General features: G+C 48.6%; 3 protein-coding genes across 4 annotated transcripts; 2 read left to right on the forward strand and 1 right to left on the reverse strand.

Annotated features, from left to right (window-relative positions):
- Nucleotides 1-617: 617 nt before the first annotated feature.
- LOC104382459 (transcription factor HES-5) lies at nucleotides 618-2,095 on the reverse strand. Of its 2 annotated transcripts, none has more exons than XM_009990414.2 (3): nucleotides 1,596-2,095; nucleotides 1,118-1,298; nucleotides 618-883 (listed from the first exon to the last, which is right to left on the reverse strand). In XM_009990414.2, the coding sequence occupies exons 1-3, from the start codon at nucleotides 1,659-1,661 to the stop codon at nucleotides 618-620; spliced, it is 513 nt and encodes a 170-aa protein (XP_009988716.2). In that variant the 5' UTR covers nucleotides 1,662-2,095. The 2 variants fall into 2 exon arrangements, with proteins under 2 accessions (XP_009988716.2, XP_086481801.1); XM_086625675.1 differs by having other exon boundaries at nucleotides 1,103-1,298.
- A 2,467-nt stretch (nucleotides 2,096-4,562) lies between these two features.
- LOC104382458 (transcription factor HES-5) lies at nucleotides 4,563-15,912 on the forward strand. Its single transcript, XM_009990413.2, has 5 exons — nucleotides 4,563-4,609; nucleotides 13,638-13,738; nucleotides 14,268-14,335; nucleotides 14,515-14,695; nucleotides 14,824-15,912. Exons 3-5 carry the CDS (start codon nucleotides 14,273-14,275, stop codon nucleotides 15,063-15,065), a joined length of 486 nt encoding a protein of 161 aa, XP_009988715.1. The 5' UTR covers nucleotides 4,563-4,609; nucleotides 13,638-13,738; nucleotides 14,268-14,272; the 3' UTR covers nucleotides 15,066-15,912.
- A 2,622-nt stretch (nucleotides 15,913-18,534) lies between these two features.
- On the forward strand, nucleotides 18,535-22,518 carry TNFRSF14 (TNF receptor superfamily member 14). Its single transcript, XM_086625578.1, has 8 exons — nucleotides 18,535-18,553; nucleotides 18,679-18,784; nucleotides 18,967-19,092; nucleotides 19,690-19,845; nucleotides 20,266-20,356; nucleotides 20,906-21,072; nucleotides 21,378-21,394; nucleotides 21,955-22,518. Exons 1-8 carry the CDS (start codon nucleotides 18,545-18,547, stop codon nucleotides 22,060-22,062), a joined length of 780 nt encoding a protein of 259 aa, XP_086481704.1. The 5' UTR covers nucleotides 18,535-18,544; the 3' UTR covers nucleotides 22,063-22,518.
- Nucleotides 22,519-23,086: the final 568 nt, after the last annotated feature.

The following is a 23,086-nucleotide window of genomic DNA, read 5'->3' on the forward strand; positions in this document are numbered from 1 at the left end:
ATCATCCCTCAACTGAGAGCAGCACATACTGACATCAAGAGAATTTTCCCTAGAGCTATCTGTTACCATCATAATTTTCTGTAAGAAGAGGTACTAAAAATAGCATAGGAACTTCAGAAGAATCAGCATTTCTTAATAGCATCTTTCACTCAAAAGATAAAGGCTCAATACTCTCTTTATGATACAAAATACATTCTTCAAAGTGCTCCTTCTTTAGGAGGGTCAATAGATTATCTAGAGACAATGGAGCACTTGAACCAGTGACCCAGGCAGTTATAGAAAGATTTCCACTGACAGCCACAGGCAGAAGAGCCTTGCCAAGAAAAGTGTGATGGAAACCGAAGGGCGTTTGGCTCTCTAAATCACTGCAGAACTTGGTCCTCTCTTTAGCCAGGAGCCACCGATAAAAGCAACAGATTTGCTGCAATGTACAAATATGTTCCTTCACTATGAAGGGAAACTACTCAGCGACCCTCATTTCTTGTGACAGAAAAACAATAACCACCCTCCTCCCACCTTTGGAAAGCAATGTTTCCTACTTCAAAGAGGAACTATGAAATCACAAGTCCCTCTAGTTTTTGTAGCAAAACAGAGGAATAAACCAAGGTTCAGCAGGTCTACCAGGGTCTCCAGATGGTAGGAGCAGCAGCCAGAGTCTTCTGGGCAGGTTGCTTTCTGGCAAACAGACAGGGTGACAGAGGTGGACTACGCAGAGCAGGAGAGTACGTAGCATCTGCACCCATGTGAGCTTTGCAGAAGTGCCTGATCAGCTGCACCTGGGTCTCCTTCTTGGGTTCATAGCAGGAGAGAAAGTGCATAGCCTCTCTGAGGCACCGCAGGTACCCGCTGGCAAAGTCCTGCTCCAGGTTCTTGTGAACGAACGCTAGGAAAGAAAGAAAGAAGCAAATGCAATGGGTTAGGATCGTGACCAAACCATGGGGCAGTGGCGATTCATGCAGTGAGTTTCTTTCACAAGCCTGAGTCCACGGCCCTTGCTCACGTGGCTGGACCTGGACTGTTACAGCCCCTGCACGCTGCGGGGGCCAGGGCTACACGGGAGGGCCAAGGTCTGTGGCAGTAGCCTTTAAGTGGTGTAAAATACATGCTCTGCACTCACTTGGGTCCTGCAGCTGGCTCTGCTGCTTCAGGTAGCTGACAGCCACTTCCAGGATGTCGGCTTTCTCCAGCTTGGAGTTGGGCTGGTGTCTCTGAAACTCCTTCTCCAGCAGCAGTTTCAGCTGCTCGATGCTGCTGTTAATCCGGTCGCGGCGCATTTTCTCCACCACCGGCTTCCTCAGCTGAGAGAGACACGGAGCAGATTGTTAAGGATTTTCTGAGACCTGACCTCATTTCCCCTTCTGATGCCCTGATACGCACTCGTTCAAAGATGCTTTCTTTTGGTAGGAGAGCTTTGCTGCCTGCCTGTTCCCCGCTCAGTTTCATTTTTAAAAATCTGTATAGTCTCCGTTATCTCTCTTTAACCTATTTGCCTTTCCCCAGACCACTTTCTCCCTCCTTATCTCATCTTTTCCCACCTAGTATTTGTTTGACAGAGGCAGGCCAGCCTTTCCGGTCCTGTCGAGGGCTCTACTTACTTTATTCTTCTCTTTTGGCAGCAGTTTCTCCTCCATGTGCATCATGAGGGTGTTACTGGGAGCCATTCTGAGTGCTCAGCCTGGGCGCAGACCCCCACGCTGGGCTGCTGTGCCGAGCGTAAGGCTGTGCTTTGGCAGCTACCGCCTGCCTCTATTTATCCACCGGGAGCTTGGGCAGATACGTGAGTCTGGGGGTGGCTGGTGTTTCCCACAGCCCTTCGGCCAATCCAGGCACGCAGCTGAACAATAGAGGGAGCATCCATTAGTGCACGGTACGGTGGTTGCAAATGCCCTGGAGAGAATAACCTTCTGCCCAGGCTGAGCGGTGGGGTGTGCGGCGTGGCTCTGCGGGGCTGCCCGCGATCCGGGAAAGCACTGACCCACCAGCTGGTTGCCTGTGGTCCAGAGCGTTCCTGCTGAAGGGGTTGAAATCAGCAGCACCGAGGACACCTCTCCCCAATTTCTGGAGAGGGCAGGGTGCTGTTGGCCAGGGTGGAGGTCTCCATGCGCCTGTCCATGCAGGCATTGCATGTGGTTGTCAGGTTTGTTTGCGTGGCGTTTCTAAACGCTGTGGAGCATCTGCGGTCGGGATGGCGGGATGTTGGATGGACAGGGTGAATAAATAGGGAATGGGAAGCAAATGGAAATGGTAACCTCTTCTTCCCTCTTTGCTGCCGAGGTCTGTGAGCCCCTTGCACCAGTGTTCCCATTGCCTTCGTTAAGGACAGCCACAAACCTCCTAGCAGAACTGGGCCTGTGCCCAGTCACCCCCGTAGCTTTTTCTTTTCCCTTTTCTACTCTCTCTCTTTCACACAGACATTTACAAGAACGATGGTTAAGATGGGCTAAAGAACAGCACCAGACTCAGTGCAGAAGCCCCTGACCCTGGGAAGTCAGAGGCAGGTCGTGCACGGGATTTAGTAGCTGAGGCCCATCTTCAGACCTCGGCAAGGAGCCCAGTCCTGCTTCTTGCCTGAGGTTCCTGGTGCTCTCTGTTCTCCTCTGACCAGGACGCATCACACTGCCCCACTGCAGACTGGACCTGCCGCAGTGTGCAGAACATGAGATCTCAGAGACCACGTAATCTCCTCCGTGTGTAACCTTTAGCATGTCATCCCCACTCTGTTTTCTCATCTGGAAAATGGGGATAGTGCTGCTTGCTTGCGTTTGCATGAAAATTTCAATAAAAATTAACATTTTTTCTTTTGTGGCAAAGGCAAGAAAAAGAATGAAGCTCTGTGTACACTTCAGGTCAGTTCTGGTTTTGTCTGACGAGAAAAATCTCTGTCTGGATACAATCCTTGAGGCAGCACCGAAAATAACCCAGAACCCACCTGAGAAAAGCTGTCCTGCATCCTGCCATCTGAGGGTCTAGCCTGTAGTGCCCGAGGCAGAGGTGTGCTCATCTTCTCCCAGTGCACTGCTTGGGCACGGGAGCATGGAAATGGAAATGGTAGGGGGAAGTGTGCAATGAGGTAAGAAAGCCAAAGACAATTTCTTGCTTGGAAATCCTGAGTTTAATGGGCAGTTGAGAGGAAGGAGGGAGGTGTCACTGCAATAGCCAGCTTCGTGGTTTGCATTGTGTGGGCCTGAATGGGCTTAGCTCTTTGTTAAGGGCAGATGTTGTCCCTGGACCCCTTTATTCTCTGCATTGTGGGAAAGCCAGGAGATGAGACATCTCATGAGCACTTTGAAGCAGCCAAAGGATTATGATACAAAATAAGAGACAGCTCTTGGACCATGCCCTAGCTTTTGCCAGCTATATTAAGGGTATTGCCCTTTTTCCTGTATTCTTTGGCTGGCCTTCCTCCAAAAGTTGGTGTCCTGTGTTACCCCTTTCCTAGCAAAGGAGCAATGGTGACAGGCCTTGGAGCTAGGAACTGGCAGGTAGGCATGGCCCAAGCTGGTTGAAGAGACTCTTCGGTGTCAAAACCCATCTTTTTCCCAACTCCTGAGAAGCAGCCCTGACCTTTATTGCAGTATTATAACTGATAGCCAGATGGTCTTTTGGGAGTTGAATTCTTTCCCTTGAAATCATTCAGGCTCAAGCACCGTCACTAATGCCGTGAGTAGTTGCAAGGCACACTTCTATTGTCCCAACCAGAAATGTCATCAATAGGGGAAAAGTATGGGAAAGGCAGAGAAATTCAAACCCACACAGCCTGGTGCTAATAACTCCTTTGTGGAGCCTGCACTTCTGTTGAGGCACGATGAACTCACATGGCTTTTGCACCGAGGAGGGCTGGAAAGTGCCTGTTTCACCGTGCAGGCAGGGGCTCCTCTGAGCTCGGTGTCTACCAGGAGAAAGGGGCAACGTGGGGCAAGGGGGCAGAGACAGGGGTTCGCAGGCAGGGGTGGCCAGCAGGGATGACCCAGCTCGCTGCGGCGCTGGCTGTGCTGGGGGCTGCTGCTTTGCTTCACCGTGCCTTAGTTTACCCTTCTGGGAAATGGGAGCTGTGCTGTTGAACTCTTCCACAGAGCCCTCTTGGATGAGCCCGTGTCTGTGGTGGGGAGGTAGGGACAGGGCTGAGGTGGCCCTCGTGGTGTTCTGGACCACTTGGGGATATGGCCGAAGACCTGCGAGAACAAAGTGGAGGAGGAGCAGCTCCTCTGCACTAGGGGTGGCCTCTTCTCGCTGTCGTGCAGAGGAGCTGCTTTTCTCCCCATCTGCGGGGAGCCTGGCAGAGATGCTGCTTCTCTGGGACACCCCTTTGCCATCACAGCTGCGGAGCAGGGCCTGGCAGGGTCTGTCCTGGGTGGGATCGGGTCTCTGGTCGGCTGTTGTCCCTTCCTCAGGCCAGCCCACGGCCGGCTGCTGGAGCAGGTTCAAAGGAAGGCTTTTCAGGACCGAGCTAGCTCTGGTCTCTCTTTCACAGATTATGTGCCAGTGGCAGCATCCGTGAGGACGACAGAAGCAGTGAGAACACCTACTAGGGTCCCAAGTAGACCTGTGCTGACACGTCTGCGTGGAAATGATGATCTTTCAATACTTGATGAAGCTATTGGGTGTGCAGGTTGTGCCACGTTCATACCTTACTATTGCTGGGGGGATGTCTCGTGATGTTTAAGATTCTGGGATTTTTGCATCACAAATCTCTTCATCATCCTCATACTCTTAGGACTCGCTCTGTGGAGGTTTCTTGGGTAAGGTTTCAAGAGACAGGGTACTGCCTGTTTGAGGTGAAGCCTAATAATCCTTTGACAGTTTTTAACTTAGGAGCCACTGCTGACTTTGGTGTCACAGACGAAGACCCCTTCTCGCAGCCCCCCAGGTGCACCTAACCCTGCCTGCCCTGTTCTGCTCAGGGTGTTTTGGTGATATTACATTCTGCACAGTAAATAGTTTAAAAAATGGTTTGGCGTGGGAGGCGATATGTACAGAAATTATCCTGCCAAACTTGCTGTTCAAGATTGGCTGCCTCTGCGCTCACAAGCATAATTCTGCTGTCTGAACGAGCGGAGCGTGAGTGTCGTGAAATCTGCTTCTTTCAGGGGAAAAGGTTATGTTGTTGTTAGACCTATTGTATAAAATATTCCATTAAATGTCATTAGCGTGGCATTATCTTGCCTCCTTTAGACATTAGAACCCTGACAAAAAGGGGTCTTTTATTACTGTAAAGTACATTCTTCACGTTTAACCTTTTTAAATAAATTTTTCTTTAGATCCAGAATGCTTAATAGACTGCCGTTCCCAGGTGCATAAGTGAAGGAAAGTGGACTTTGATCGCTAAGAAACATATGAGACAATTTGATCTGCATTTTTAGGGTTGTTAGATGCAAAAGCAATTTCTATAGCTGCTTGTGTGGGTGACCCTGAAATAGTCATGCACCAATGACATAGTCTTTCTACAGTGAGTATTACAAATAACTAAAAATTAAGGTGAATTTATTATTTTCTGCCCAGCTGAAATTCCCACAAGTCACCTCTCAGCATATTCAAGAGTGCACAAGGGGGATTTATTATTTCCTGGTATATTGACTCTGAAAGGTCTGGGGATTACAGCTGCTTTGCACATGAATAGCTGGAGTGTGTTGTACAAAAGGCATGGTCTGGGGGATAATGGGGTTGGATGTGGGAAAGCGCTGACCCTGGGGGAGAGCAGGCTGGTGCCTGATGGCAGGAATCAATTATGTCTCAAAGGAACACATTGCCCTGGGAGCAGGCTTTGCGGGAGCCACCATGTTATGTGTTTACCACCCTCCTCCTTCAAAAACCCATATAAAACAACCACAGGGTATATCCTGTCCTCCTGTTCTGCCAGGGGACTCGGCTACACCCCGCTCTGTAGTTCTCGAGCGCCGAGTTAGTTATGACGTCAGGAACGTAACTGGTCCCCATCTCAGCAACAGGGCTGAGACCCAGCACCTATCATCTCACAAATGCTACAAGATGGTTTTGAGCTTTGCTCTAAAGCACCCCAGATACTGGTGTCTTCAGTGGGAGCGCACGCTCCCCAAAAGTCCTCTGAAATACCCAGAGCCCATCAGTCAGTCACCTGCTCCGCTCTGGCCAAGGAAGGAGAACAGCCTGTCACTGACAACGGAGTGGAGGGAGCAAACACAGAACCTTCTGAGTTCATGCAATTCATTGTTTTGGGTGGGTTTTTTTGGAAGACGGTGGCATTCAGTTCTTACAATGGGCTCAGCAGCTTTGAGGATCTGGCATCACTGCCAGATGTCGAAATTTGGGCTTCAAGAGACCAAGAAATGGGCTGAAAGTCATAGGGATTTAACAAAAACATTTTGATGTTTCTAATAAAAATATTTTGATGGATTTTTTAAACTTACTTTTTGATTATTAAGTGTTTGGACTTTGTTTGGATTGATATCATTAATTTTCTCTCTTCATAGAATCATGAGGCTTGAACGTGAAGTCTTACTGAAGGCTGTAAGTAGTGTAAGTCTCATGATAAAAATCACAAGACTTACCAAATAGTGCTGCCAAGCATTTTGACAGGGAGAAGGTATCTGCAGAGAGAATATTTCAGAGGAGCAGGTTGAGAATTGGGAGTGTGGTTCCTGAGGTCCGGCCCCAACAACCGCTTGCTGTCATTGACAAGATGGGAATGGTGTGTTCATGCCAGATAGGAGGGCATCACCTCTCCCCTTTTATAAGAGCAGCAATTAGTCCTATCTGCATGTGCCAGACATTCAATCACCCAACTCTAGCTGGGGCAGTGGTGGAAGGGGGAGATAAGAGTCACAGACTTCTTTGGCATCCCCTGAGCCTCATTTGGCTGTTCCCTACCTTGGGAACAAGCTCGTAACCTGAAGCTCATTCTCCCATATGCCCCAGTGAATTTCGTCCCTTCCCTTGAGCTCAGCCTGAGTTTTGGGATGTAAGCTCCTACCAGAATCCACTTTCTCACACTTGGTGGCTGTCAGTCACCGCACTGCGGAGCACAACGGACGTGTGTCTGGTGAAAGTGTCTTGGGGCTCAGTGTCAGGTCCTGCCCTGCCAGGCAGGTGGATTTTGGAGGACTGAGGAACATCTTTGCCGTGTTCAGCTGGCAGTGGAATGATCTCTTCATTCTGATAAAAGCAGGCACCTGCTTTGCGGGCAAGAACAGTTTTTCAAAAGCTAGATATCCTAGTTCTGAGCCAGGCAAAGGACTAGCAGAGGGGGACACGCAAGAACTGGCATACAAGGCAGAGCTGGATGCCCTCATCACCATGCTACAGGGCAAGGCACGTTGTCAGATGTCAGGATCAGGGGGATTTAGTGCAATAAACAGAGATAGACTCTAAAGAAAACAGTCTAGAGAGGGTAAGACCCCAGGACATCTCCAGTCTAGCTGGTAGCGTAAACCATGCCCTACAATCATCTGCAGCACTAGGCACTGGGAATCTGGCACAGAGTCCCCAGGAACTACCATCAGGAGACTGTGCAGGCACCTTTTGCATCCTCTCCTCCGAGTAGCTCCAAGCCCAGAATAACCGTAACCGCTGGGAGGCAGCTGATCAGAATTAGGTGGTGCTGACAGACAGATCTGCACAAGGACTAAGGACAGCTGCAGCTTAAGACTGAGGTTTTGGCAGGTCTTCAGGAGCATGAATAAACGAATGAAAACTTAGATTACTTTTTAGAGAGAGCAAGTTAATTTCTGTCGACTAGATTCTTAAGTATTTCCTGATCAAGGCTTTGAGTGCATCTTCCTTCTCAGCCAGGTCCTGGGCTTGAACAAATGGTACTAAATAACGTTTCCAATACCACTACTGGACTTGAGTATGAAGGAGAACTTTTGCATCTGCTTATCTAGGTGTTGCATGACCATGAGTGTGGTCCGGGCCGGTAATCCAAATTTTCTCCCACAAGCTAGGGAGTCGGGTCCTTTGCAGGGATGCCAAAGCTAATTAAACCAAAAGTGGGTGCTGAGCATCTTCGCAAACCAGATGTCTCAAATAGCCACTTGGCAATAGAAGCACTGCAACCAGTAGGCTATTTGAAATACTGATGTTTTGGGTTTCTCCTGTCTGCCTCATTTTTCTTCCTTTGTAAAACATTGCTAATAATACATCCTTATCTCACAGAGGAGGTTGCTGAGAATTCATTAGCTGGTATTTGTAAAGCACTTTGAAAATGCAAAGCCAGTGCATTATTTCTAGTCTTTTGGATGCTTTCCATGTTATTAAAATCAGGATTTCAGAAAGGCTTATCGGGGATCAAAACAGCATCCCAAACTTGAAAGGAAGCAAGACTGTTAAACCATCAACTGTCGCCTCCCCCTCCAGCCAGATGTTAAGCCCTAAAGAACTGAAGTGGCACAAGGAATTACTTTCCCAAGTTCCCCCAGCTGGGCTGACAGCCCTTGATCAATGGTTTTCTGCACGGCGAGTGCTATGCAGATGGTCTACCCGGAGCAAGGTTTCTGTGAAGTACAAAGGGAAGTCAAACACCATTTCTAATTCAGCTTGTAGCATGGCACACTTCCTTTATCCTCTGCCTGAATGCAGTGAATGGGAGAGCAGTGTGGGAAACTGGCAGGAACTCCAAACTCACACCGTCCGCGGGTCCGTAAGGAACTCCTGCCCTCAGACCACATCTGCCTGTGACAGACAGAGGGAAAAAGAGTGGCAGATCGAAAAATCAGATTATAAAAACTTCATGAAGGGAAAATAAACCCCGAGTAAAAGGAAAAAAAGGAAGCCACGCAGACAAACAGAAATTGCACGAGAGTCAAACAGAGGAGTGCCGAGCAGCAGAGCGAGGAAGGGCTGGGGGGAAATGAGAGGAACGGAGCTGCAGGAGCAGAACCTTGCTCATCCACCAGTAAGGCACAAGAAAATGGTCCCACCGGAGGTAGCAGAGGTGGTTTTGGCCCACACTAAGACTTCTTTTCCACATACTCTGTTTACCTCTTTAATTCCCCAGATTTTTGTAATATGTCCCAGGAAACACAGACTCTTGATATTAGTCAAGCTGCTTGTAAGCTCCTGCAAACTGTTGCAAACAGATACAGAAGCTCCTCCAACCCTTACTTGCCCCGGCATGTTAACTTGAATTGCTGTTCACTGTAATTTAAATATGAGTTTTAAATCCAGGACCGATTTCCTCCTGCCAGCTTGAAGATCCTCTGCTGTGGGTGAGGCATTGCCTCAGTTCAGCTCTGCCCAGAAGAACACTGTGGATTTTTGCTAGGACTGCCCTTGGAGTCACTGACAGGTACCAAGAGACTCTGTACCAGGTGTCACTTGATGGTCAGACTGCCCATACCCCCGGCTGCTCAGTACCTCTGTCTCGCTTTCCTTTTCATCCACGGCTGGCCTGCCCAAACACGATGGCAACCACTGCAGCCCATCACCCGTAATGGCACGGCAGGGCACCGATTCCCGAGCTCCGTGTGCCAGTTGTGTGCTTTCCCTGAGCAAACTTGGGAATGCCAAGCTCTGAGACACAACCAGCACAGGTCCCAGCCAGGCAGCCACCACTGCAGTTCTGCAGTGGGATTTTTGTGCCTCTCTGCTGCGCAGTGCTAAGGGAAAAAGATGACTCCTGTGGACCAGGAGGATATCAGGATACTTTCATATGGCCCATATAGAGCTCTAGGAGCTGGGCTTGGCTTTTAAGAAAATGAGATCAGATTTTACACCAGTAATACTATGGGGAAGCTTTTCTCCTCATTAATACTTCTAAACAATTCTCTGTTGCTTGGATGAAAGAAAGGGAAACAACAGCCCAGACTCTGGCACTGGTATTTGCCGGGTGAGAATTCAGGCTCAGATTTTGCTGATTAGGGTTTTGGTAAATCCCACTGTCGGCGTAGAGGTAATCTGAATTTACAGCCGTTTATGGGAGATCAGGAAATCACTCTGCAGGTACGAGAGCTGCAGGCCAGATGTAGCCGTCCGCTTCGCCCTTCCTGGAGTCCAGAGTTTCTGCCGACCGCGGTGAGGATCCAGGTAAGGCCCGTAGGATTGGACCCATTTTCTTTTCCACCTCGGGATGGTCTGTAGTGCCGGTGCTAACTGAGTCTCCCACCTTTTGCTGTCTATCCCATTCTCTGTTCGGAAGCTCTGTCCCTGCTCCCAAGCGTTTTAGCTTTCTGAACAACTTACTGCCATGAGGCTGTGGAAGTTTGTGTACCTCCGAGTTTCCCACACCGTTTCTTGACCATATTCATTCCGGTCACAAAGGAAGTGTGCCTGACTACAAACCACATTAGCAACGCTGCTTGCCTCTGCATTGTGTTCAGTGGGAAACCCTGCTCCCCAAAGGCCATCTGGGCAGCACGGAGCAGGAGAGAAGCGATGGGAGCAATGAGCATCTCTCAAGACTTGGGAAAGCGGCAGCATCTTTAAGTCTTCCTAAAGAGCTAACATCTGGCAGGGATTCTGGGGCAAACCTGTTGCTAATGCCGTATTTCAAACATGTTATCCACATCCAGCGTCTTGGGATCCTAGTAAGTTCTCTGTGGAATATTGTGTATGTTTGAAACCATAGGAGAAGGTGTGCAATTCAGAATTCATTATCCTTACTGTAAAGTCCACTGACTCTGCTAACTTTGTAATAGGGAGGAATTTTTGTTATCGCTTTTCTTTAGGATTTCCAACCGAAGCGGAAGCAGAGCATCTATTTTGGGTAATTGAGCATCTAATCAGAGTAACTCTTCCAAGATGGTCAGTAATTGGCTATTTTTCCCTCTCACAGACTGTGAAATGAAAGAGAAAATAAAAAGCCATTTTAAATATGTTTTTATTTTAGATGCTTTGATATTCATGTGTGACCCAGAGTGAGGAAGTAGAAACCTCAGTGGATTTGCTATCTGGGGGAGATTTTGCTACATTCACTTCACAATAATACATTGAATATTGTACTTTTTATTACCACACATGTTCTAAATATGTGGAGCCTCCAGCCTCTATAGTTAAGTGAATGCTCCAAGGTGAGAGAAGATTATTTAGCATTCAGCCTGCTCAGCAGCACATTTTAGCTCAGTTTGGATCCTAATGGAGAAGAAATTTTGAGCACTGATCCCTTGATCGTGCCAAGCGCACAACCAGGCAAAGCATTGGCACAACTGCCTCCTACTTCTTTCCATTTGGCTTTGGACTGGCCAAATGTGGGGTGGCGGAGCTGTTCTGGAGTCCCTGCTAGGAAAGCTGACACTGCCTTTGCTGGACTATTTTTTTTTTTTTTTGTAAGGGGCCTGAGCTCACGTTTCTCCAAAACCAGCATGCAGCTGCTAAAGTGAGGAACAGGCATCAAGGGGCAGCCGCATGCCCGCGGCGTGGGCGATGGAGCATGGTGAGCCTTCACCTGCCCTCAGCCTCGTGCTGCTCGGAGCGCGTGGCAGCACTGAAGGCAGGGAGTCAGAAGGCTCGGGCTACAGCCACGATGCCTAACCATGTAATTACTAAACAGCAGGAGAAAAAAAGGTTCAGCACATCTCAAGTGCACGCAGTCAACAGACATGGAACAGGACTTGATGCTTGGGATCCTGGAAAAAAATCAAGTAGGTGTTTTTATTCCATATAATTTATTCCTTCAAGAAGTTATATGGAAGCTTGGAGCGAGAAAGGAGATGGAGGTTTTCATTCTCTTTTAGCTTGAGCTGAATGTTTTAATAGCAATTAAACAGAATTTCTACCAAGATCAAGAGGAATAAGGTAGTTCAGGCTAGTATGACCATTCCCATGGCGTTAACTTCCTAATCCCCTGGGTGCTCAGTGGAGAAGTAAGAGTTTCCTGTGTAAAATCCTGCTGCAGAGATCCCAGGTGGAATCAGCAGTGGCAGACACGTGGGTGGCAACACATTCAGCCTGGTCTGGATGGGCCGAGGGGCTGCACCAGCTCTGGGCTCTGGCCTCTCTGCTGCACATCTTCAGGACCACTGGGGAAAGCCCAGAAACAGCCAGAGCCTGCAAGCATCACAGAAGAAAGCCAAAGGCAGAGCAAGCCACACATCTGCTCTACTACAGTCTTCTCACAGAAAGTTAATTTGTCCTCCCCCCAAACAAAAGTCCTATGATACAGGAATGCAATGCTGCAGATTCCTCAGATGCAGCGTTAGTTTCTTGTTGTGTCCTGTGGGTAGTTGCAGGGAAGGCACCTAACACTTTAAGCAGCTTTGTTGGACTCAAACTGGAGTGCCTGACTGGTGCTGGAAGGGGAAATGGTTGCTGTTCTTATAGCTGCTTATTAGTGGGTTAATCTGGAAAACAGCAACTGTCTCTAGCATCACTGCTGGTGGACTCTGCTGATCACGGGAATGGCACGTTTCTTCTTCATGCGCTTGATTAACGAGCTCAAGAAACGAGTTACTACTCAGGAGTTTGTTTCTGAGAATCTCCCCAAGAGGGACGCCCAGAAAGATTGGTTTCAGAGGTGGCATTACATGGGCTCAAAGATAATCCACAAGCTTTGAGGAGAACATGTGAAATGGTGTCACAAAAGCTTTCCCACAACTTGACATAAAAGACTCAGAGCCCAACAGCTGCTGCTCTGTAGGAAAAGAAGGGAGCCTATTCAAGGGCAGTACAATAGGGATGGCAAAGCAGATCCTGGAAGAGGTCATTTAAGCCTTACCTGGTCTTACGAATAACGAGTTGCAGAGGGAGAGAGAAATGTGTCTGTGTATTCACATGAAAGGACATGTGTGACCCCACACATATAGATTAATATATACGTGAACACTCATGCACATATATTAGTGTAAACACAAACAGTATTTACTTACTGCCCTTTCTTTTTCAGTAAGAGATCCCCAAACACAAACCTTAACATTACTTGACAGTAATTTATCTGATTCTTACTCGTCCTGTATTGAATCTTACAGTGGGAGGTACCGGTGCTGGCAGAGGAGTGTGTTGAACTGATCAGGTCACGTAGCACATCCAGAGCAAAGCTGGGCCCACAACGAGGGTTCCAGACACGCAGTCTGGAACTGCCTGCCCGCTTCGCCCTTCTCGGGCTGGAACAGGGCAACGTCGCTGCCGGCCTCGCGCCGCGCTGCCCGGGGTGCGTGCCCGGAGGATGCAGAAAACACTCTGCTGCCTTTTCCTCCTTCAGCCGTTCGAGGGAGGGCAGCCGTAACGCACGGGCAGAAGGCAGGAGAAGTGCAGGCAGGTCGGGTTCACGTTTGCCATGGTGGCTCTCTGGCCGTGTGTTCATAGTCCGTTAACTCCTCCAGCTGCAGGCACCCATTGAGGAGAGACTGTGCATCTCAGTATGGAAACTGCCCCGGCAGAGAGGGAGGAATCAGGAATTCGATTTCTAATAATTTTTGGGGCTATGTGAATTTCTTCAGCACTCAATTTTCCTTTGCGCATAGATGAAATGAAAGTAATTAGAGTATAACACGTTTTGGAGAGGAAGTGAGAAGGCAGCACGTGAGACTGAACTGATCCCAAAACACTCGGAGATCCTTCTCCTCGCAGATTTATCTTCCAGGTATTTGAAAAGAGAAACATAAAGTGCTTGTGCCACGGCTTGAGAGCGTTCTAAAGAGGTGCAGAAGATATCAAGGGAAGAGAACAAAGATCAAAACGGAAAATGCATCCAATAACTGCGCATACCTACAATTAATTGTATTTATTTGCAGTAAGCCAAGCTGGAAAAGCTGTTTTCCATTTCATACGGGGGAAACTGGTGTCACAGCCACCCGAGGGAGAACGGCTGGCTCTGGCTCCCTGAGAAAACAAGGTGAGTGGATGTCAAGAATTTCTGCTCTGTATCTGAGACGCGTGTGCATGTGCATTTGTGGGTGCTTCAGCGGGTGCCGCCGCGGGGAGCGACGCAGCCCCGCGCAGGCGTCTGTTTCGCAGCTGACCTCCTCCTCCTCCCCGCGCCCATGCGAGCCCGGGGCCGCGCCGGGAACGCTCTTGATCCGCGGCATTAGTCAGCAGCCTTTTCCCATTGAAGGCCAGCTCTTTCCCAGCTCCTGACACGTAACTGTGACCCCGGCCTTTCACGGAGCGCACACTCCCCACCTGCTCATCTGGGAGAAGGTCATTATCCCGCGGCTATTCACCGGCAGCCGAGCATGCAAGAATAGCCGCTTCTCCTTTTGTGCTGCCCATCGCCCGGATTGGCTGCGGAGTGTGGGAAACTCCAGCGAGCCCCAGACCCACAGGCTCTGGGGGAGGCTGCACGGTATAAATACTGGGCAGAGCAGCTTCCAGCAACACGCTTCTCCGGGAGTCCCGCTCTGAGACTGCCCTTCCTTCCGCAGGACAGATGGCTCCCAGCACCGTTTTCATGGAGCCCGACAACCTGCTGACACCAAAGGAGAAAAACAAAGTAAGTCCAGGCACAGGCAGGCAGCTTCGAGCCTCGCTCCCAGCTGTCCGTAGAGCACTTTACACCAGCTGAGAAACTGGTCCGCGTTGTTTAGGAACAGCGACGGGCAACAAACAGTCCCGTGAAATGGCAGAGGAGATCCTTCTAATAACAGGTCTCTTTTCCTTTGCTTTTTACAGCTGAGGAAGCCGGTGGTGGAGAAAATGCGCCGTGACCGGATTAACAGCAGCATCGAGCAGCTGAAACTGCTGCTGGAGAAGGAGTTTCAGAGACACCAGCCCAACTCCAAGCTGGAGAAAGCCGACATCCTGGAGATGACCGTCAGCTACCTGAAACAGCAAAGCCAGCTGCAGATGAAGAGTGAGTATTGAGTTTTGTTTCAGTCTTTAGCCTACTGCGAGTCTGTGACAGTTTTAGGAATGCCTAGCTGTGAACAACTGCCCTGAACTATTCTTTCTTCCCCCTCCCTCTTCTCTTCCCTTCTCCAGCTGCAGGATCCTTCCACAAAAGCTCTCAGTTTGACTTCAGAGAGGGCTATTCTAGGTGTTTGCAGGAAGCTTTCCACTTCCTCTCTCTTCATAAAGTCCGAACTGAAACACAGACCAAACTTTTAAGCCACTTCCAGAAGAGCCAGGCAGCTGCCACGGAGGTCGCCTTGTCCCCTGGGAACCCCAGCACCTCGAAGCAAGCATCTCCAAAAGCTGCCAGTCCTCTCTGGAGGCCCTGGTAGTCAGTGAGGCTTCACGTCGCGGACTTTTGCCTTTTACAGTCCAGAGGAAGGATCTGACTGCATCTGATAGTCCAGCTCTGATCCTCTCTTCTGTAGGGAATTTTGTTTCCCCGTGTATTTTATTTATGTGTGAAAGGAATGGCATACTTTTGTCTTTTATGGGATCCTTTGGCAAAAGACGAGGCATTCCGTCGAGTGGTACTGGAGCTGTGCAGGCGCTGGTGACAGCAGCCCACAGCACGCTGCCCGGTCAGGGGGCCGGTGTCTTCCGAATGCAGGAGGGTATTTTTGTAAATGTTACAGTTGTGACGGACAGGAATTGCTGTAGGAGAGATTTCTCTCAGTGTAGCTTGTCAGAGCTGTCAGCTTTGCTCCGGCTCGACGAGCGACGCTTGTTCGCTCAGTCACTCCGGAGGATAAATTTCCTTCCCTTTGATTCACGCACACTTGGTTCAAATCAGTTTCCCTCTGTTTGCTTAGAACTTGTACAGCATCAGAGACGGTTTTTGTTTTGCATTTTTCCCCAGCGACCCTTCCATAGTCCTAAAGTGTGACAGATGAACAGAAGCTAGGAAACTATGTGGAATATTTCTACTATTTTGCTGCTTTTTTCAATTTAGAAAAAGAGTGTGTTACTGCTTTATGTTAAAGAAAAGGTAGTAGGTAAAAGGCTTAATTGGTCAATGTTATACATTTTGGGTGTAAGCTATGCTTTTTCTAGCATTTTCATTATAATAATGATTTTTGTCTGTATCGCGTGGTTTAATTCCTGGTGGATAGTGTTTCTCCCACTACTGGGACAGCCCTGGGGCTCACATGCATACTGTGTATGCGTCTCTGTGTTTGTAGAGAGCAATAAAATGCATTTGTGTGCAACTTCTGTCTGGGTCCTCTCCCTCAGAGGGATGTGCAGCCGCTTGCACCCTCAAAAAGACTGGTATGTTGGTCTTCCAAAGAAGTGGGATTTTTTGTAAAGTGAAAGGAGCTCGTGTTCTCCTCTACTCTCTATATTCTCATGACTGCTATCCCGTGAGTACTTACACCCTTAACCCCAAGAAGTATGCCAGTGCTCCTGTCACCCAGATTCTCTCAGCTGAACCACATTGAGCATTTCCATAGTCACTGCCCCCTCTGTGCATGCAAGACCTTCTCACCTGAGTAATAAAGCCTTGAACTGGGCCACCTGCTCTCCTTCCAGGCAGCAGCTGCAATCTGAGTCCTCCTTTCACACCATTTTTTTCACCTGATCCTCAGAGGAAACAGACTTAATTGCTTCAGTGCTCTGTATCCTCTAACACCTTCCTGCAGCTTTTTCTCCAGGAGCTCAGAGGGATGAACTGACGGTTCACAAAGCCTCGGGAAGGAGTGGTAAGGCAGCTCTCCTCGCCACAGCACGGAGCAGAGGTGGTGGTAGAGCTGTGGGGGTCCTGCAGCTGCGGATGGGTCACGCAGACCTGGGTAAGGCCTTTTGTTGCTGTTCTGCCTACTTGAACTGGGACTCCTTGAGCATCCCTCATGAGAGCTTGTGGGAGGTGTGCCTGAGCCAGCAGTAACTTCTGTCCCTCAGATGTGTCCCCAGACCAGGGAAGTTACCTACAGCTCAGTGCAAATTCCCTTCCTATGACAATAAACTAAAGTTTGGGCTCGCACAAACTTAGGTGAAAAACATTATCTTTTGATAAAAGAAATAGGATAGTTCTGCAATCATAGAATGGTTTGGGTTGGAAGGGACTTTAAAGATCACCTAGTTCCAAGCCCTCTGCCATGGGCAGGGACACCCTCCACTACACCAGCGTGCTCAAAGCCTCACCCAGCCTGGCCTTGAACACTTCTAGGGATGGGGCAGCCACAGCTTCTCTGGGCATATGAAGGTACAGAACGTTTTGGCTAGAAATATATAATCCAGTAATGTTAGCCAGAAATTGCATGTTGCTTGCTTATGCAGGTTTCATTCCTCTTCTGTTATGACAAGGAATGATTTATTCTGCCATGTCTTATCACTGATTTGTTATATATCTGCTTTTTATTGCAATAGGACATTTGGGGTCTGTGGTAGGAGATACCATTAAGTGATAGAGTCCCTACAGACTCTTCCACTCTGGAGTTCTTGGCAGTAACTTTGTAAAGTGATAAGCATTTGGGGATTTGAGATATTACTACGATGTAAATAGTTACAGTAATAATGACATGATGTTGTTATCCAGCAAGTGAATTGGCTTGCAATAGAGACCTTGCTATAGAAACTTCTATAATTATGCAAAACAATTGTCAGAGTGTTTAGAACATTAAAAAGTCTTCACTGCAAAACATTCTTTAGATATGTTAAGTTTTTAAATTCTGCAGTATGAATACAATTTTATGAAGATAAAGCCCTTGCCACTTCCCAATTGCTACTTGCTTCATGAGCGCTTGTGGCATGGTGGGACTGGTGGAATGGGACCGAAAGGAGACAGACCTCTTCTTCCAGCAGCAGCATGGCCAGCTGGTGCCAGTTAAATTGATTGAGGACTCCTGGTCTGCTTGTCCTGAAAAGTTCAGGTGTCAGCAGGATTGTGAAATGCTAATAACAGAGTTTGACACCTCTTAAGCTAGCTGCCTTTGCTACACAGGCAGGTAACTGACTTTTAACAGATGTGAACTGGAAATATGATCCATGACACGTTCTAGTTGAGCTCTTTTTAGTGGTGGACATCCTGGTAGAGGAGCAGATGTACAGCTCCCTCGTCTCCCAAGTCTGCCTGCTTGCTCCATGAGATCCATTGCAGTTCAGAACTCAGCAGAGGCCTTGACAAAGTTCATCTCTCAGCGCTGTTCTCATGCTGTATCCTGCTACCAGAAATGTTGCCTACTCATTTCAGAAGCCAGTAATGTGTAACTTTTTTATTTCTCCTTCAAAAAGAAAGAGGGGGAAACCTGCATTTACATAGACTGCCTCTCAGTAGTATTTGGTGACCCACTTCTACAACATTTTTAATACTCATGACCACAGCTGTTTTTAAACACTGCCTACGCTTTTGGTAATCCAAACATCTGCTGGGCGGTTGAAGCCGACTAAAAGCCAGAACCTGAACTGGTTTAGCAATCTGGCCGGCCAACGCTGAAAAATACCTAACAGGGGCAGAAGGAACCTGAACCGACTCTAAGGGCAGAGCTCGGCATTCTGCTTTCAGGGCAAACAATTCATCGGTCGGGCATCTGTATCAGCTCTTTCCCACGGGCGGCCGCGTTCCCGCGAACGCGCTTTCACGAAGGGAGACGCACCGGCGGCTCGGGGATGTTCTGCGGCCGGGATGCGCGGAGACCCGCGCTGGGAGCGCCGCGCAGCCGCCCAGCGCGTCCGCCCCATCCGGGGCACGGCGCCGCGCACCCCCCCAGTCCTTTCGCTTTCGTTTTCTCTTCTTCCCGCGGCCCCGCTCCGCTGCCCTCCGCGCGGGGGGCGGCCGCTGCCCGGCCCGGCCCGTCCCCCCGCCCGGGGGAACATGCGCCTGGTGAGTGCGGGGCCCCGCGGGGGGGGGAGCGGCCCCGGTCCCGGCAGGAATCCCCCCGGACGGGCTGGCGACGCTTCCGAGAGGGGCGAGCAGGAAGCGACGCTCCCTTCTTGTCTTGCCTGAAGGTGTTTGTCGTGGTGCTGGTCATCCAGCTGGATCGTGCGGGCGCCTCGGAGTGTGGGCTGGGAGAGTACCCCATAGGCGAAGAGTGCTGCCCGATGTGCGCGGCTGGTAGGTGGTGGTGGGCTGCTCCCCGCTCAGCGCAGCAGCGGGTCGTGGGGCTGACCCACATGCCCAGCTCTGGCCGTGCCCGCTGTGCCCTGGCCAGGGCCTTGCGCTGCGCTGGAACATCCGCCTGGGCTCACGTCCCACTTGCGACAGCGTGAGGCTAGGGAGTTGTCTCTGGTTTTTAGGACTTCGGGTTTTCAAGCATTGCACTGCGAATTCCGGCACGACGTGCATACCGTGTGTTGCAGATACATACACGGATCATCCCAACGGTTTAGTACACTGCAGGAAGTGTAAACTGTGTGATAAAGGTAAGGAGGATGCTAAGGAACCAGTTTAAATGGATTTTTCTTGCCTTTTGTGGATACTTCTCCCCCTCTCCTGCCTCATTGGCTTGATGAATTGGTTAGAGTGTGAAGAGCAGAGGCTCCTGTCACTGTGCTGACCTCGGAATGCTGTCTACTGCGTGATGGAAGGGAAAAACTGGCATAGATCTTCAGCTGGCACTGGTGGAAGTTTGATCTGCAGCATCCCTTTTAGCGTTTAAAGGCTCCTTCAGATCACAGCATGGTGTCTGAAGAGCTGTCTTGGAATACTTGGAATTTTAAGCCTGAAAGAGCTCCGGGTGGGGCTGTGCTGCTCCACCAGGACAGCTAGTTTAAGAATATCTAAGTTGGGAGTGTTTTGTTTTTGCTGTGCAAGTCACAGGACAGAAGTAAATGTGACCCAAGATGAATTGAGGAACTAGGCTCTCTTTCTACGTACAAAAAGGAGTCATCTTCACTAATCTGTTGCTTCTGGTGCTCTACACCAGGGCATCAAGGCAAGACAAAATGTTCACTTTTGCTTTTCTATCTGTTGATTGTATCCATGTAAATACTGTGGCTGTGCGTGCAAATTTCTCTTAGGAGCCAACCTCGTGCCAGAAGTAGCATGTACGTACACGAAGAACACTGTGTGTGGCTGTCTGCCTGGGTATTTCTGCAGTTACTTCGGGACTGAAGACTGTGAGCTTTGTCAGCGCTACACTGTCTGCTCTCCTGGCACTATGGTAAAAGAAAGGGGTAAGCCAACATAGCATCAATAACACCAAAAGCAAAACTTTCTTAACAGTAATGCCTTTAGAGTTTGATTTTGAAGGGGCTGGCTGTCAGTTCATCCAGAAGAAAACTAGTGAAGGATGAAGGTGAATGGATAGGGCCAGCACATAGTAGGTATGGTGTATACTGATGCACTGTGCTGTAATTGTCAAGACACTAGTGCACAGCTGGAAGCTTGCAGGATCCATGTAAGTCCTAGATGCTGAGGCAGTTGATGTGGCCAAGAATGCTTTTTTTCCTGTCTGTAAAGACAGAAGTGTGTGAGCTTTTGTCTGTAGTGAAGAGTCTCTGCAGAACACTTGGTCCTTTACAAAGATGACGCTGAACTGAAGCTCTCCTTAGCCACAGGTGCAGATAGAAATCCTGTTGTCTTCTCCCTTATAGGCACAAAGACCACTGACAATGTGTGTGAAGTTTGTCCTCCTGGAACCTCCTCAACAGCCAACATGTCCAGCAGTTGTACACCATGGGCCAGGTAAGCAGCTTTTACTCTTTATGGGCACGGGGCTGTTCTCTTTAACTGTTGGATCTGCGTTTTGCTGTCTTGGAAAGAGCAGTTTCCTGCTTCCAGCAAGGCACCGAGTGTGGAATCCTGTTCCTGTGTCTTACTGTTCTTGGGAACAGCATAACTTCTCTCTTTATAAACTCATTAACTTGACAGATTTAGCCTTCAGCCTCTTGTCCTAACTCCTCACTGCAGAGGAGCCTCTCAGGCAGCTCTAACAGAGCTGGATCTGGACCCGTGAAGAGCAGTGCACTCCTCTGGGTCCCTGGGTTTCAGCTGACACGTCCCTTAGCTATAGCAGAACAAGTGAGAGTTTGCTTCTGAGGGGAATCAGTTTGCATTTACAGGCATTAAAACACAGAGGTAAAAGTCAGCTCCTTCCAGGGTCACCCACCAAGTCAGAAAGAGCTTTGCAAATGCCCCTGGATGTGGAGGTGTCATGTTAAAACCAGTGCGGCAGCTCCACTGCAAGGTCTGCTGACGGGTTCTAAGACACAATTATTTCTTTTCTCACATCAGACTGAAGGAGAAGGGCCTGGTGCAAGGAGAGGACGGGAATTCTCACTCAGATTCCTCTGTTGTGGCAATTGTTGGTTCGGTCGTTGGTTCGGCTGTTGGGACGGCGCTAGTTGCAGCTGGCCTCAAATATATCTGGCAAAGGAGGAAAAGGAAAACTTATGTGCCACGTAAGTACGAACAGCGTGTGTCCAAAGGGGTGGTTTTGTAATAGTTAGTACTCTGAGGAGTGGTCTTGGCTTCACTAGATGTTGAGCTGAATCCTCAACAGCCAGTGAGAGGTGGACTGCAAGGAAACGTCCCCGTTTCTGTGTGCCCCAGTTGACCTGTTGTAATGGTGCCTCCCTGGGGGTCTGCCCGTGCAGGATCCTGCTGAGCTGCTCCTGCACACACGTAAGGACAAGGTAGCAGGATTAGAGAAAGGATAAAGCTCACCTTACTGTGTTTTGATGGGACTGTTTCATTTTCTTTGCAGCGGTGCAGGAATCAGGGGTGAGTCTCTATTTCTTTTATTTTTTTAGTGTTTTTAGTAATATGTTGAAATCTGCAGTAGGTTTTTAGTGTAGTGTTTGTATGTGCAATGTGTTGGATGGGCTCAGTGTGTACTGGAGCAGCATGTGGATACTGAGTGTCTGTGAGTCCTAGAATCCCCAAGACTGCAGCATCAACTCATTTTATGTGATTCTCATTAGGATCTAGTCCCAAGGCCATTGTTATCTCCTGACACTGGGGATTTAGGAGATGCACTCCTACTAAAAAATACAAGTCTGTCTTACATAACTGTGTTTATTTATCTCTCATCCTACAGTTTTATGTATCCCCTAAAAGTTCCTGTTAGTGATTTGTGAGATCTCATACCTGTGCAGCGATGTGTTTTGTAGGAAAAACATTGAATGGACAGTATGATTTAAACTTTTGATTTGAGAGGGGACTTACAGTGACTCCTGCCTTTAAGGAAGAAGCAAAGTCTAGCTGTTAGTAGTGAAAACAGCAGGCACTTGCCAGCAAAAACTGACTCATACTCTGTGTGTTTCCTTTGACATGTTTTGAAGGGCGGACAGCAGGGTCAGGCTTTGATATTAACTGTGGAGAATGGAGATCAAACAACTGTTGCTGTGCAGGAAACCAATGCTGATCCTGAAGAACCCAAGCCTGAATAGCCATTTTTGAACTATTGTAGACAAAGGAGATGGTAAAAGAAACACCAAAACCACGACCATAAAAAAAAACCCAACCCACCTCAGCAAAAAAAACCCAACCTGTTTTCCAAATATTCATGGAGAAACAGACAGCTTGAGAATGAAGAGGAGGATCTGCAAAGGAGCTAAGGAAGTAGCCCAGTGGCATCTTCTGAAGCATCAGAGTTTGAAATAGCTGAGTGATGAAGGCGTTGGTCAGGATCGTCAGAGGTTTTTTTCTTTTTACGTTCCCGCTTTATGGAGCAGTGGACTGTTTGGTGTGCCTGGAGTTTCTTTCTTTCTTACTTTGGACAGTTACTTACTCACTGACTTGGACAGTTTCACTTGGTATCCATGTAATTATTCCAAGATATGTTTGTTAGTGGAAAAATATAGATTTTTTTTCATTTTAAAGATTCCACATAACTAATACATAACACATTTGTGCCTCCCAGGCACTATTGCTGCCTTTTGCCAGTCGCCTCTGCTCTAACCTGTGATCATGTGTTAAAACAAAGTTAAGGCTCTACATGAGCATTATGTCTAGAAATAAAGTTTTTACTAATGAAAATACATTCTTTCTTTCTGTAAAAGAACTTTCCTGTTGCCTGAAGAAGTGAAAAGGCCAAGTTGCTTGGCTCTTGGCGTTGACTTCAGGAAAAGCATTATTCTTAAAGAGCATCGTGGTGGATGCAGGTTTTTGAGGGAGGATTCGGTGAGGACAGCAGTGCTTTATTTACCAGCTGAGCTGGAGGTAAAGGTCGTATATAAAACGAGATGTAGCAGAAGATGGAGAGAGGCATGGAGAAGACACACGCCGGGTGCAGTGGGACGCTGGAGAGGAGGTCCTGGGGCTGATGGAAGGAGCGGATACCAAAAGGTGCTGTGAAAGCATCAGTGTTGGGGTGAGACACTGGTGTTGCACGGGGTGCAGAGGGGGCTGTTACTGCAACTGGAGAGAGGCTGACATGGGAGATGTCTTTGCATTTCCATTTTGAATGACTGA

Source organism: Tauraco erythrolophus, chromosome 23 (genome assembly GCF_009769465.1).
Source record: "Tauraco erythrolophus isolate bTauEry1 chromosome 23, bTauEry1.pri, whole genome shotgun sequence".
Classification (NCBI taxonomy): Eukaryota; Metazoa; Chordata; class Aves; order Musophagiformes; family Musophagidae; genus Tauraco; species Tauraco erythrolophus.

Excerpts from the sequence above, each read along its gene's own strand:
- LOC104382459 (XM_086625675.1), bottom strand. The coding sequence starts at position 1,661 with ATGGCTCCCAGTAACACCCTCATGATGCACATGGAGGAGAAACTGCTG. Across the intron at positions 1,299-1,595 it reads TGCCAAAAGAGAAGAATAAA|CTGAGGAAGCCGGTGGTGGA; the intron begins GTAAGTAGAGCC and ends TGTCTCTCTCAG. Across the intron at positions 884-1,102 it reads CCCAAGTGAGTGCAGAGCAT|CGTTCGTTCACAAGAACCTG; the intron begins GTATTTTACACC and ends TTTCTTTCCTAG.
- LOC104382458 (XM_009990413.2), top strand. The coding sequence starts at position 14,273 with ATGGCTCCCAGCACCGTTTTCATGGAGCCCGACAACCTGCTGACACCA. Across the intron at positions 14,336-14,514 it reads CACCAAAGGAGAAAAACAAA|CTGAGGAAGCCGGTGGTGGA; the intron begins GTAAGTCCAGGC and ends TGCTTTTTACAG. Across the intron at positions 14,696-14,823 it reads AAGCCAGCTGCAGATGAAGA|CTGCAGGATCCTTCCACAAA; the intron begins GTGAGTATTGAG and ends TCCCTTCTCCAG.
- TNFRSF14 (XM_086625578.1), top strand. Across the intron at positions 18,785-18,966 it reads CTGCCCGATGTGCGCGGCTG|GACTTCGGGTTTTCAAGCAT; the intron begins GTAGGTGGTGGT and ends TCTGGTTTTTAG. Across the intron at positions 19,093-19,689 it reads GTGTAAACTGTGTGATAAAG|GAGCCAACCTCGTGCCAGAA; the intron begins GTAAGGAGGATG and ends AATTTCTCTTAG.